The sequence below is a fragment of the Nicotiana sylvestris genome, chromosome 3 (genome assembly GCF_000393655.2).
Source record: "Nicotiana sylvestris chromosome 3, ASM39365v2, whole genome shotgun sequence".
NCBI classification, from domain to species: Eukaryota; Viridiplantae; Streptophyta; class Magnoliopsida; order Solanales; family Solanaceae; genus Nicotiana; species Nicotiana sylvestris.
In genome coordinates this window covers 159,669,536-159,682,329 of record NC_091059.1, presented here as the reverse complement: position 1 = coordinate 159,682,329, position 12,794 = coordinate 159,669,536, and the positions used below count along the sequence as shown (strand labels likewise).

The following is a 12,794-nucleotide window of genomic DNA, read 5'->3' as shown; positions in this document are numbered from 1 at the left end:
TTATGTGGAAGCTAACAAAATATATCGTTAACGAGGATAAATTAGACAATAAAAAGAAAAATATACCAAAAGAGATAAATATTTAACGTGATTCGGTTAATTAGCATACGTCTACAAGCGGAGATAAACAATCCACTATATCAAAGAGAGTATAAAATATCGAGAGAACAACATTAAAAAGCGAGAGACACACAAGTAGCAGACTAACCTTTGTCTCAAAAATTCTCACCCTAAACAAGACTCTCAAAGCCATTATAACTGGATGCTACTAAATGAAAAAGAAGAAACCTCAATTTATATAAGTCCAAAATCTTCGAGAAAAAAAACTAGTCAAATATAAAAAAATTAAAATTTACTTTTCACAAAATGTTAAATCAACTGCGATAGATATTACCCTTAATAGAAAACTCAATATGGTATTAAACAAAAAAAAGCACAAACACTTACTAACAAACATCACATAGGGCCCCAAGACCAAGAGTCGACGAGCTTCCTTCACGCAGTGGATTTTCAACAGTTCAAAACCTTCCATCTACTCGTCACCACTCTATAAATTCCCAAAAGTTGAGACACAACCTTTCATGTGCTAATACTTGTCTGTTTCTCTCTGGTATAAGCACAATCATATTTCTTTGAGTTGGGTGAGAAGTGAGTGATCAAACGATCGACAATGGCGACGGCGAAAGAGCACATAGAAGAAATAAGGAGAAGCAAGTTCTCCATTGGAGGTGAAACTAATCCACTCACTGAGGACCTTCATCAAGCTGTCAAAAATCTCTCTGCTGAACTTTACGCTAAGGACGTTCACTTTTTCATGGAACTCGTTCAGGTTTTTCTCGATCTCTCTGCAATCTACTCATATATCTTCTTCCATCCATCGGTATAAATGTAATTACCAGCGAAAGGTTTTCCAAGCTATGTAGGATATGTAATACACGGACATAATGTTTGGCGATGCCTTAGGCATTACAGGTTGATAACAATGTTTATATTTTGATCAAAAACATCAAGGTATCTCAAAAGGGTTGTCGGAAAAAAAGAGGGCAGAAAATGGTGTATCCGTTACAATGAAAATCTATCCTTACACGAAAATTTCTTATAAAATATGGTTTTATTTTAATAAATCATTTTGTTAATTAGTTTTTGTTTGGCTAAATGTAGCTAGTCGTGTAAAGTATGATGATGTTTGGATTGTAATAAGTTTTGAGAAAGGTTAACAACGTTAGAGTGAAGCAAGCAGTATATTTTTTTGAAAAAACCATGCTCATTTTAATAAAATATTTTAAAAAGTTTACTTATAGCCCCTAACAAAAATCCTCGCTTTTCCAATTTTAGCATTCCCTTTTCTCTTAAGTTCTGTATTTAGCTATATACCCGTATTCGCACGTTTTAAGGGGGTTTATCTTATAATTTATAGACATAAAAATAAAATTTAATCTTATGACATAGTATAATATTTAATCCGTATAATTAATAAATAATTGTAATTCGTAACTGTAGAACGCGGAGGATAACGAGTACCACGAAGGCGTGGACCCGTCACTGGAATTTGTGATTACGTCCAAAGATATAACGGACACCGGAGCTCAGGCGACGCTTTTGATCTTCAACAACGAGAAAGGATTCTCCCGCAAAAATATCGAGTCCATTTGCAGCGTCGGACGTTCTACTAAGAAGGGCAATCGCAAACGTGGCTACATCGGCGAGAAAGGTAATATAAAAAATCTTTGTACAATTTTAGTCTACTACTTGTCCCTATCTATGGCATGTGTATATCAATTGATTGTTCCTAAATATTGATCGTGTGTTCATTTTTGTGTATATTTGGCTCGGTCTGTTTATGCTTTAATTAGTGAATATTTTCAAGTGCTGCTGCTCTTTGTCATATCTGCTGGTTGCCTTCATGTTTCGTTAATCTTTATATGTTATTGATAAAAATGTCCTCCTTTATGTTTAGAGAACTTAATAGTTGAAGAGAATTCCTAATTTGTTTTAGAAGACTATTTTGTTGTATGGGAATGAGATCGGCCTGAATAGAGCAGAAGGAATACAAAGCTGAACCCAACTTGTATGGGGTTGAGACTTTATGAATTAACTGATTTCTTTCCCCCTACATTTTGAGCTTGACTGACCAAAAAATTAATTTTGAGAGATAATTGCTTTCATGTTGTGTCTTCGATAATTGAAATCCAAATAATCAGCTGAACCATGTCTGTTTGAAAAGAGAATTGGGTTGTTCTTAAAAAATAAAATAACTGGGTTGTAAGCTGATGAAAGCTAAAGCCTTGCTTTCATTGCAATGAAGTGCTATATTTTTTTTTTCTCTTCCTCTACCTTATCACATTTCCCCCTCTTTCCTCTACGCTAAAAAAGAGTTGCTAGAAGGAACAATGATATCTTATTATTATTTTGACAAGTGGATCGATGGTATCTTTTCTAGATAATATTACGTTTGTTTCCTTTTAACCTCCTCTTCCCTCTTTTTGGTGCCTAAAAGATATGTCTACAAACACATTGTATTTCAGTTTACATCCCAGCATTGAGATGCAGGTGATAGTTCTGCTTTGTGTTAGTCTCCCATCTTTAAAATCTGACACTCCAATGTTTGGAGATGTGCACTCAAAAGAGACCGCGAACATGATTTTTGAATGAAATTCACTTTAGTGGAGTAGAACTGCATACAATTTTCTCCCTTCAGATACTTGCTTAAAATGTATTTGTTTCAACTTAAATAAGTCATGTAATGCATTCGCGTTTGACTGATCTTCTTATGTTTTTCTTACTTAATTGAATATGCGTATACCTCATCTGTAGTTGTAATTTGTTTCTGAAAGTTCTTGGTGTGTTTCTTCTTTCAGGCATTGGCTTCAAGAGTGTGTTTCTCATCACTGCGCAGCCCTACATCTTCAGCAATGGGTACCAGATACGATTCAGCGAAGAACCTTGCCAGCACTGCAATGTAGGCTATATTGTACCTGAATGGGTGGAGGCAAACCCAACTCTTTCAGTTATAAAACAAATCTATGGGTCTTCTGCTACCCTTCCAGCCACAACTATAGTGCTACCACTGAAACCTGACAAGGTGAAACCAGTTAAGCAGCAGCTTTCAAGCATCCATCCTGAAGTTCTTCTCTTTCTTTCAAAGATAAAGAAACTTTCTGTCAGGGAAGACAATGAGGATCCCAGGCTTAATACCGTTAGTGCTATTTCAATTTCAAGTGAGACCGATTTTGTTAAGAAGAAGAACATTGATGCTGAATCCTACATACTCCATCTCTCAGCTGACGAAAAATCTGGTTTGGGGGAATGCAGTTACTACATGTGGAAACAGAAGTTTCCTGTTACGCGGGAGCACAGGGTGGATAGAAGAATGGATGTCGATGAGTGGGTCATCACATTAGCTTTTCCCAATGGAGAGCGCCTCAACAGGGGAACCAGTTCCCCCGGGATTTATGCTTTTCTTCCCACGGAGATGGTCACGAACTTCCCTTTCATAATTCAGGCCGACTTTCTTTTAGCATCATCAAGGGAGACAATCCTTCTTGATGATATATGGAACCGGGGCATTCTTGACTGCGTCTCTTCTGCTTTTGTCAGTGCTTTCACATCGCTTGTGAGAGCTAATGAAGGTGCTCCAGTTTCTACTCTCACTCATATGTTTGGCTTTTTACCAGTCAATGTATCTCCTTATCCAATTCTTAACGACGTGAGAGATTCCATTAAAAGAAAACTGCTGGATGAAAGTATCATTCCATGCGAATCATACATGGAACAACAGTTCTTCCAGAAAGCCAATGGTGTTGGTAGGTTGAACCCTGCTTTCTGGGATCTGCTGAACAAGGCGAGGAAGCAGGGGGTCATATTGCATAACATCTCTTCCCATGGAAGATTCATTGTCAACTCTGCTTTTGATAAGGAGATGTACAACCACATTTTAAACTTTTTGGAGGTGAAACAAGTTGACAATGAATGGTATGCAAAGTGCATTCAGAGTTCCAATCTTGTTTTGGGTGTCTCAGAGGATGTTTACTTAGAACTTCTATCATTTGTGGCTGAGAAATGGTTGTCTTCTTTCAAGACAACTGAGATGAGGAACATACAACTTTTGAAATATGTTGATTTTGATGGTGATGTCACCTTGTGTAGCATATATGAGGCATTGAGTGGTGATTATTCATTGCTTTTGTCTCGGGAATCTGGTCACATCTCTTGGCTGATCAACTGGAACTCAGAATTTCGTTTTGCTAATCATCTTTTCTTTGGCAAATTAACACAAGAAGCAGTCCGGAGTCATTCTAAAAGGCAGACTGTTTTGGATTGGCTTAGAGATGAGGTCAATGTGAGCTCAGTAAACGTGTACGACTATGCTCTTCTGGTTCTCAATTCACTCAGTGATGATCAAAAACTTGCCGTGGCTTTCAGCCACTTCTTACACCAGTCCCTTGCGAGAAATTATTTATCTAAAGAACAAGTTGCTACCTTATGTAGTAAAATGCCGCTTGTTGATAACTACGGACATGTTGCCAGGCAAAGGAAAGGGGTAGTGGTGCCTGCTAATGGAAGTAAATGGGTGCAGTTGATTGGTTCAAACCCGTGGATATCAGAAGGCTATGTTGAGCTTGGAGAAGACTATTTGCATTCCGGCAGCTATGCTGGAGTTTGTACCAGCAAGAAAGAGCTTCTGGGATTTCTCAAAATTTATGTTGCAGCTATGGACATTCCTGACTTACCTCCTCCTGATGCAGCAATTTCCAGCTTGTCTTCTCCACTAACCAAGGAAAATGCATTGCTGATGCTAGCATGGATTCGGAAATTGAAAATGAATGGGTTTTCCTTGCCTAGAAGATTCTTAACCTGCATAAGGGAGGGAAGCTGGTTGAGGGTATCTCTGAGTGGTTGCCTTGGCTACAGGCCTCCATCAAAATCATTCTTCCATACTTCATCATGGGGACATCTTTTGCAGAATGGATCAGTTCTTGTAGATATTCCATTAGTTGATCAGGAATTTTATGGCAGTGAATTAATACAGTACAAGGATGAGTTAAGTACAGCTGGTGTCATGTTTGAATTTAAAGAGGCATGTACATATATTGGAGATCATTTTATGTCTCTGGCAACTTATTCTACTTTAACCAAAGGCCAAGTGATATCAATACTCAATTTCATCAAGTATTTGAGGGAGAAATATCTCTCCCCAGACACCTTCATCAATAGCATTAATGGTAGAAGGTGGTTGCGGACTACTCAAGGTGAGAAGACCCCTCTGGAATCTGTTTTCTTTGACAGCGAGTGGAATGCTGCCTCACAGATCAGTGACATCCCATTCATTGACCAAAAACATTATGGTGATGAGATTCTTTCTTTTAGAACAGAATTGGAGCTGCTTGGAGTGGTTTTTGGTTTCAGGCAAAATTACCAGCTTGTTGTTGACAACCTGAGGTCTCCAGCACGCCTGGGGTGCCTGAGTTCTGATGCTTTGCTCTTGATACTTAAGTGCATTAACCATCTGAGGTCATCTGACAAAATATGCAGGGCACTTAGGGATAGCAAATGTATGAAGACCATAAACATGGGGTGTAAATCTCCAGCTGAATGTTTTTTGCTTGATCCTGTGTGGGGCTGCCTGCTGCAGGTTTTTGGCAGTTTTCCTCTTATTGATACAAAGTTCTATGGAAGTGATATCTTGTCATATAAAAGCGAGTTGCAGAAACTAGGGGTGGTTGTTAATTTTGAGGGGGCAACTCAAGCTTTTGCTTCTGTTTTTAAGCAGCAGACAGCGAAGGGTGCCTTAAACAAGGATAGTGCCCTTTCTCTTCTTGCATGCTACAGAAAGTTGAAGACAGCCAGAATTAAGTTTCCTTCAGATCTTAAGAGCTGCTTTCAAAAGGTCAAGTGGTTGCGAACTCGAATTGGTGTTGATAAAGTACCTGAAGATTGTATACTCTTTGGTTCAGACTGGGAATGTATCTCTTCAATCTCACTGTTGCCTTTCGTTGATGATAGTGAGGCTCGGTATGGAAGGGACATTCACGAGTACAAGGATGAACTTAAGAGTATGGGAGTTACCGTGACATTTGAAAGTGGGGTAAAGTTTGTGCCTGCAAGCCTTCGATTACCTGAAGACCCTAGCGTCATTACTGTTCCAGTTGCATTCTCGTTGTTAGACTGCTTGAGGAATTTGGAGACAGAGCATAATGATCAGATTGCTACGTTGCGGTCAAAACTTGCTAGAAAATGGATGAAGACTAATGCTGGTTACAGGTCTCCAGATAAGTGTTTGTTGTTTGGTCCCCAGTGGAATCCTCTCTTACAGCCAGAAGATGGTCCTTTCATCGATGAAAATTTTTATGGCTCCAAAATAGGGTCGTATAAGAAAGAGCTCAAGTCTCTTGGTGTTGTGGTTGAAATTGGAGATGGATGCTCATTGCTTGCCGATTACCTTGATTGCCACTCCAGCAGCGTCACTATCACTCGGATTTACAAGTACTTGAGTAAGTTCAACTGGGAACCAACTAAAGAAGATCCTAGAAACATATGGATTTCAAATGGTGATAACGTTGGAGAGTGGGTGAATCCTGATGATTGTGTTCTGCACGACAAAAGTGGTTTCTTTGGCCTGCAGCTGCATGTTTTAGAAAAGCACTATGACAAAGAACTGATCAGTTTCTTCTCCAAATTAGGTGTCAAAAGCAATCCTTCTCTTGATGATTTTCTCAAGCTTTGGAAGTCATGGGAAGACGCGGACCGCAGTTTGTCACAATCAGAGTGTCAAACCTTCTGGGAGTTCATTGTGAAGCACTGGAGCCCAAGAATCGAGAAATTTCTATCTGAGAACTTGTCAAAACTTCCTGTGGGTTCAGGCTCGAACAAAATTTTGGTGCTTGATAAACGTGATGTTTTTATTGCTGATGATCTCTATCTGAAGGATTTATTTGAACAGTCTTCTTCTCATCCCTTGTTCGTTTGGTATCCACAACCAAGCTTGCCATCTTTGCCTCGGCAGAAGCTGCTTGAAATTTATGGCAAAATTGGTGTTCGTAATTTGTCTGAATCTGTTCTGAAAAATGGCTTGTCTTCTGTTAATTGTGTTGGACTTGAGCAGGTGCAGCCGAAGGAAATCTTCATCAGGAAGGGTTTGTTTAAGTTAATCCTTGGCTTCCTTGCTGATCCTTCACTTCAAATGGAAGTGCGTACGAGACATGAAGCTCTCAAAAGCCTCCTGGATGTTAGTATTTTTGTGACATTGGAACCAATAACCATGGAGTACAGTCTGTCACTTTCTTCTGGTGATGTCCTGAACATGAAAGTGAGCCGAATGATGTGCTGGGAAAGAGAAAATGCAAAGATCTTTGTACAGAAGCTGGACAAATCAGGTGGTTACAGATGTAAGCTCGAGTTTGCTACATATTTCTCAGAAGTAGTTGCCGAGGGAATTCTAAGGGAGAAAGAAGATTATGTGCATCAACTGGCTGAATTGATCAAGTTGGGATTCATCCTGGAGTTCGATGAGGCAGCTGTTGGGTTCTTAATGAAAACAAAGAATTTGCAGTTATTTTTGGAGGATGAAGAATTCCTTTCTGCTGCCTTCACTTCCGAATAGGTATTTATTGGGTACAAAAATCCCCTCATCCTCATTTTGCACCCCATGATGGCTTTGTAAAATTTTTGTTTTGCTTTTTGGTAATTTCCTGAAATATACTCCCTCCGTCTCAAATTATCGGTCGTAGTTCTAAAAATAGTTCTCTCAAATTATTTGTCATTTTAGAAATTCTAGACAAAATCCCATTTACCCTGCATAGTGTTGTTTTTGAAGATATAGATAGCATGTAAATAGAGTAAATATTCAATAAAGAAAGATTATATCTTAAGACATAAATAAGGGTAAAATAGTCTAAAATCCCTTCTAATTAATGTTAAAACAGGACATATAATTTGAGACGGAGGGAGTACTACTTTTGACATGTTTTGGTGTTGATGTGGATGATTATTATCTTGCTTGCCAACATAAATCACAGTTTACTGATGTTTTTAGATTGCCTTGTCTTTTGTTGTGATGGATCATTAGCTGAAATGAGATCTGCAATTTCGTCTGGCTCTATATTTCCTTTTATTGACTTCTGACTTGCTATGCTATATGACTTCCATTATTATCTTTGTCAAATAAGTGGAGGGGTTTTTTCTTTGGCTTTTGTGGGAAATTGCTTCTCTGCAGGGGTAAATGCAACATTCTTTTGTACAGGGAGCACAGATGGATTCCCTTATATTCAGGCCATTTATTAGTTATATTGTGAAGATTGGTGGAGAGGAACAATCTATGAAGTTAAAGAGATGTACCCATTTACACTCAAACTTGTTGAAGGAATCTTGAAAGTTGTCTTAAAAGATGTTAAAACTTGATCATCTGGTTAACTTTCAGTTCCTGATGCATTCGTCCCTTTTTTACTGCATAACACCTGCCCATCAAACTATTCTGTGTTATAGTTATTTGAGGTGGTTACTAATCTATTCACTGGTGGAGATACAGCAAAAGTTTAACTAACCTGAAATCTTCTATTTGTGCAGGCAGGGAGACATGGTTGCGAATGGTTAGGATAGCGTTTTGGTTGGTGTGGCCCTCTGTAGATGCCAAATGGGATTTCTGTTGCTTTCTGGTCGGGCGAGAGTTCTCCTTGCTAGTTTTTAATGCGTTTTGTTTTGTATTTTGCTGCTCTAAGGGTTCCCGTGTAATTTACCAAATTTGCACTTAAGGGATACAATTGCTGAAAAGCTTTACTCCTCAGTTCCATGTTCTTAAGATTTTGTTCCTCACTCTGCATCTTTGTTCAGCTTTATAGTAATTAAAATTATTCTCTTAGTTTGCATGCTTATCTACCATAATGTAGTGTGTGTGTGTGTACTCGCTCATGCGCGTGTAGAGGAGCCATTTAAAAATTTGGTCTTGAGCAACAAGCTGAAACTAGGAATCTCATTCTAGAAAAGAAAAACTGGAAAGTTACTTTTTCCCCTATAAAATTTGGATCTTAAACTTTGTTACGTTTTCTTTCTCCTCCACACCATTAACATCTGAGATGTGCTAACATTGTACAGTTAACTAGTTTATCTTTGCTCTTTAGTGTCTAGTATTAGTATACTTCTTTTGCAATTTAGTGCTTCTTAAAGAAAATATCAGGTGTTTGCTTTAATCGAAGGAAGCAAAAGTAAAAAAATAAATGGATTCGTTAAAGAAGTCAGAGTAACTTGAATTGTTTTCTTGAATAAGATTTCCTTGGCCTTTCATTCCCTCAAGAAAGTGTCTAAAACTTGGATAGAAAAGATGTTGAACTTTCTCTATAACAACAACTCTATCTGTTTCTCTATAACAACAACTCTATCTGCTGCTATATTTATACAACACCTGGTATGAAACCGGTATGCAGTAATTCAAATTGCTCCTTTTGATCAACTAAACAAAATCTTGGCTCACACCTACCGCAGTGCATTGTTGTCAACTCACGTAATATTGCATTGCCTTGTCTTTTGTTGTTTATACTCTCTTTTAGCCACCTTTCAATCGAAAAAAATAGAAGGAACTAATAACTTTCTTGAAGAATTGAGCATATTGGTAAAGAATTGATAAGACAGCCAAAGACAGGGAAAAGAAACATTTTGTACCAGTATATCCAAACTCTTCATTTGTCTATTATTTAATCTGAATTTTTAATTACAGTGCACTAGCTACCGTTAAATTCACTAAACTTTCGTATACATCCTGTTGATAAGTAGACATAGCCAACAAATAGTGATGGATAATTTTAAAGCAATTCTGGTGGTGTGATCAAGCTGGTGCTTTTCCAGGAAGAAGATGGGCACGGTCGGGGGAGGAATGAGCTGCAGAGCAACATGATCGAACGTTCAACAGATTCTTAGGCAGCGCTCTTCTAAAACTCTTCCTCTTCCTTTCTTTTTTCGGCCCCTCCTTGACCACGGGCTCCTGTATGAAATGTGAAACATATTTACTTTACTGCTAATCAATCTTTTTGATTTGTTATATTTCAAATGCTGTTGCTTCTGTTTATGTTTTGCTATTCCAGTTTTTGTGCAACTTTCATGCTTCAGTGTGTGTTCATTAACTTCCTTTGAAGATAAAACTGATTCATAACAATTAGTAATGTTTTCCATATCTCTATTTCAATATCTACTAAACCACTCTCACTAATTTTATGGTGCGCACACATTTTTCAATTGGACTTCTTAGTTATGGTTAGCTTATGTCCTTTCAGAAATGAAAAATTTGGAAAATGAAAAGAAGGGTTTGGGGGTGGGGATCAAGTGGGGCTCCATCTCTGGTTTGTGTATATACTAAGGAAGATAATATTCCAAACCATATAATTGACAGAAATCATGCATACCTTTGTTAGTGGTATGGTAGCAGCCATAGGGACAGTTGGTGTGGTAGCTGCAATTGGGGTTGTGTCCTCAAATACATCCTTCTTACCTACATGCACATTAAATGGTAAAAAGGAAAAAAAGATTAAAGTTATATACGACGAACATATAATTAATTTTTTGACACCATCACTATAATTTAACTTGCTATAACAGGTCAATTCTCATTTTTTCTAGGATACAAATCAATGTTATTAAATAGATTTATTTGGAATAATCTTTTAAGTAAATATATTGTGGAATACTATTTAAATCACGAATCACGAAATACAAATTCTAAGGTTGGGCTAGGAGAGTCTATTAAGCTTTTCTCCTCTTCCCGGTTTGGAAAATTTTAAGGCAAATGATCCATACATATATACATTTAAGTATCATATGTAATGATATTTCTATTGGCAACTACAGTTTTATGGTTGCTACCTCTTGATAATTACTGAAAGAAAACATACCAATATTAACTTCATTCTTCTTGTTTTCAACATTGTTATTTGTGAAGTAAACTCTAAAACTTGGTGAACCAATACAATTATCCTCCTCAACATGACGCTTAACCACCCTCTCATCATCTTTATAATTGTCATCATCTTCATCTTCAACATTTCCAAGATCCCCTTCTTCTTCTTCCTCAACAATTGCTTCTATCAATTTTGCTACCCTTTCCTTCTCTGCTTCTACCTTTTTCATATCCTTATAAACCGACTCCTCCTTTTTTAAGCTTTCTTTCTCATATTCGTCTATGACTTGATCAGAAAGCAATTCTTTCTTAGAAGGTGTAGATTGTTTGGATGTTCGCCTGTTGATACGTCTTTTTTTTCTTATGTCATCTAAGCGATAAAGAAATTTTGGGGGGATCCTAGTTGGTGATGCATTTACCTTAGATACTTCACCACCCATTTTTTCAGAATTTTTCGAGACAGGTTTAAAACAACAACAAGAACAACACCAACTCTACTACAATTCCAAATAAGTTATGGTCGGCGCAGTTTACAAGAAGTTTGACAACCAACGTAAAACTAGCCAATTTATGATAAAGCAGGTGAAAAACAATGAAGGTAAAATGCAATTTGAGGAGGATGAAGAATGAGGATTACTAATTGATCAAACAAGATGTTGAAGGAATGTATAGTTGCATGCTTAGGAAATGAAAATTTGTACATTCATAAACTTATTCTTTATTATAGGGGGTATAACAAAGGCCCTAAAAGAAGATGAGAATTTGACTATGGCTAAATTTTTCTCTACTTTTAGCAATTGCAGGTAAAATTAATGATATAGGGGTTAAATTTAATTATCCGCCTTCAAGAAAAAGGCGTCTAGGGTATCCAAGAAATGCATGCATATATATGTGTTCTTAGTTTTCACGAGTCACGACAACTATTTTTATCAAGATGGAAAATGAAGATTGGTTTTGCACTTTCTTAATTATTTTGCATATATGGTTTTGACTGTTACATTGGAATTTCTTTTGAGGTTAACGGACATGTGGATCAATTTGCACATAGATTTCGGAATGTTTAAAAGATAGCAACTACATTTTCAAAATTAAACCTTGTGAATTTTATGTGTGCGAGGTGGGAGAAATGGCAGTTGGAATTCTGGATAAGAACAAAAAGTCCACCATAATTTCTCTTGGTTAGGGAGAAATTTCGTATATATAGAAAGTTGAATTAAAAGAAACCAATCCTTGGAAATCCAAATGGTTGGTATGTGAAACATGTTCGCAAGTAATTGAGATTTTACTAAGTTATTAGATTCGTTTAATCATTTAAGTTTTGAGAATGTTATGACCTTTAAAGTAGGCGTGACAGGTAATATTTCTAAGCCTTACTTTTTACTGCTTTATCCTCTTCAATTTCTCAACCCAAACAAATGATGCATACCCCTAATATGATGAAGGAAAAAAAATACCTAACTTATTTTATTCCGAACTCAAGGAAGTGGCAGTGGGAGAAGGAAAAAACTTTTGGGAGATTGAGATTTTCTTTCATCGCAAATGAAGCAGGATGAGGATCGCCTATGATATAATAGTGGTATAACAAACCATGTACAGATTGTAATAGATAATTATATACGACATAAACCATGTATTGATTGCACCAGATAAGGTATCATTTACCATGTATAATCCGAAATATCAATAGTAATAATTTATGATGTATTGCATATTTAATTAGAGATAATGGAATAATTTCATTATTAAATAATTTGGTATATCACATTATTTATTAGAAATATTTAATTATATAAATGATATAATAGTGGTATAATGTTTATTCATTTGTGTTTATTTATGCATTTTTATCTTGAGAAAAATGAAGGTTTATTTATTGTTAATAAATCGAAATATTAAAAGTGATAGTGTAATCATG

General features: G+C 36.8%; 2 protein-coding genes across 2 annotated transcripts; one reads left to right on the top strand and one right to left on the bottom strand.

Moving 5' to 3' along the window:
- Positions 1–546: 546 nt before the first annotated feature.
- On the top strand, positions 547–8,854 carry LOC104216024 (uncharacterized). The gene is made up of 4 exons (XM_070171120.1): positions 547–829; positions 1,501–1,711; positions 2,859–7,600; positions 8,563–8,854. Exons 1-3 carry the CDS (start codon positions 671–673, stop codon positions 7,598–7,600), a joined length of 5,112 nt encoding a protein of 1,703 aa, XP_070027221.1. The 5' UTR covers positions 547–670; the 3' UTR covers positions 8,563–8,854.
- An 824-nt stretch (positions 8,855–9,678) lies between these two features.
- On the bottom strand, positions 9,679–11,986 carry LOC104229526 (uncharacterized). The gene is made up of 3 exons (XM_009782179.2): positions 10,875–11,986; positions 10,389–10,474; positions 9,679–9,970 (listed from the first exon to the last, which is right to left on the bottom strand). The coding sequence occupies exons 1-3, from the start codon at positions 11,317–11,319 to the stop codon at positions 9,815–9,817; spliced, it is 687 nt and encodes a 228-aa protein (XP_009780481.1). The 5' UTR covers positions 11,320–11,986; the 3' UTR covers positions 9,679–9,814.
- Between the last annotated feature and the right edge of the window lie 808 nt (positions 11,987–12,794).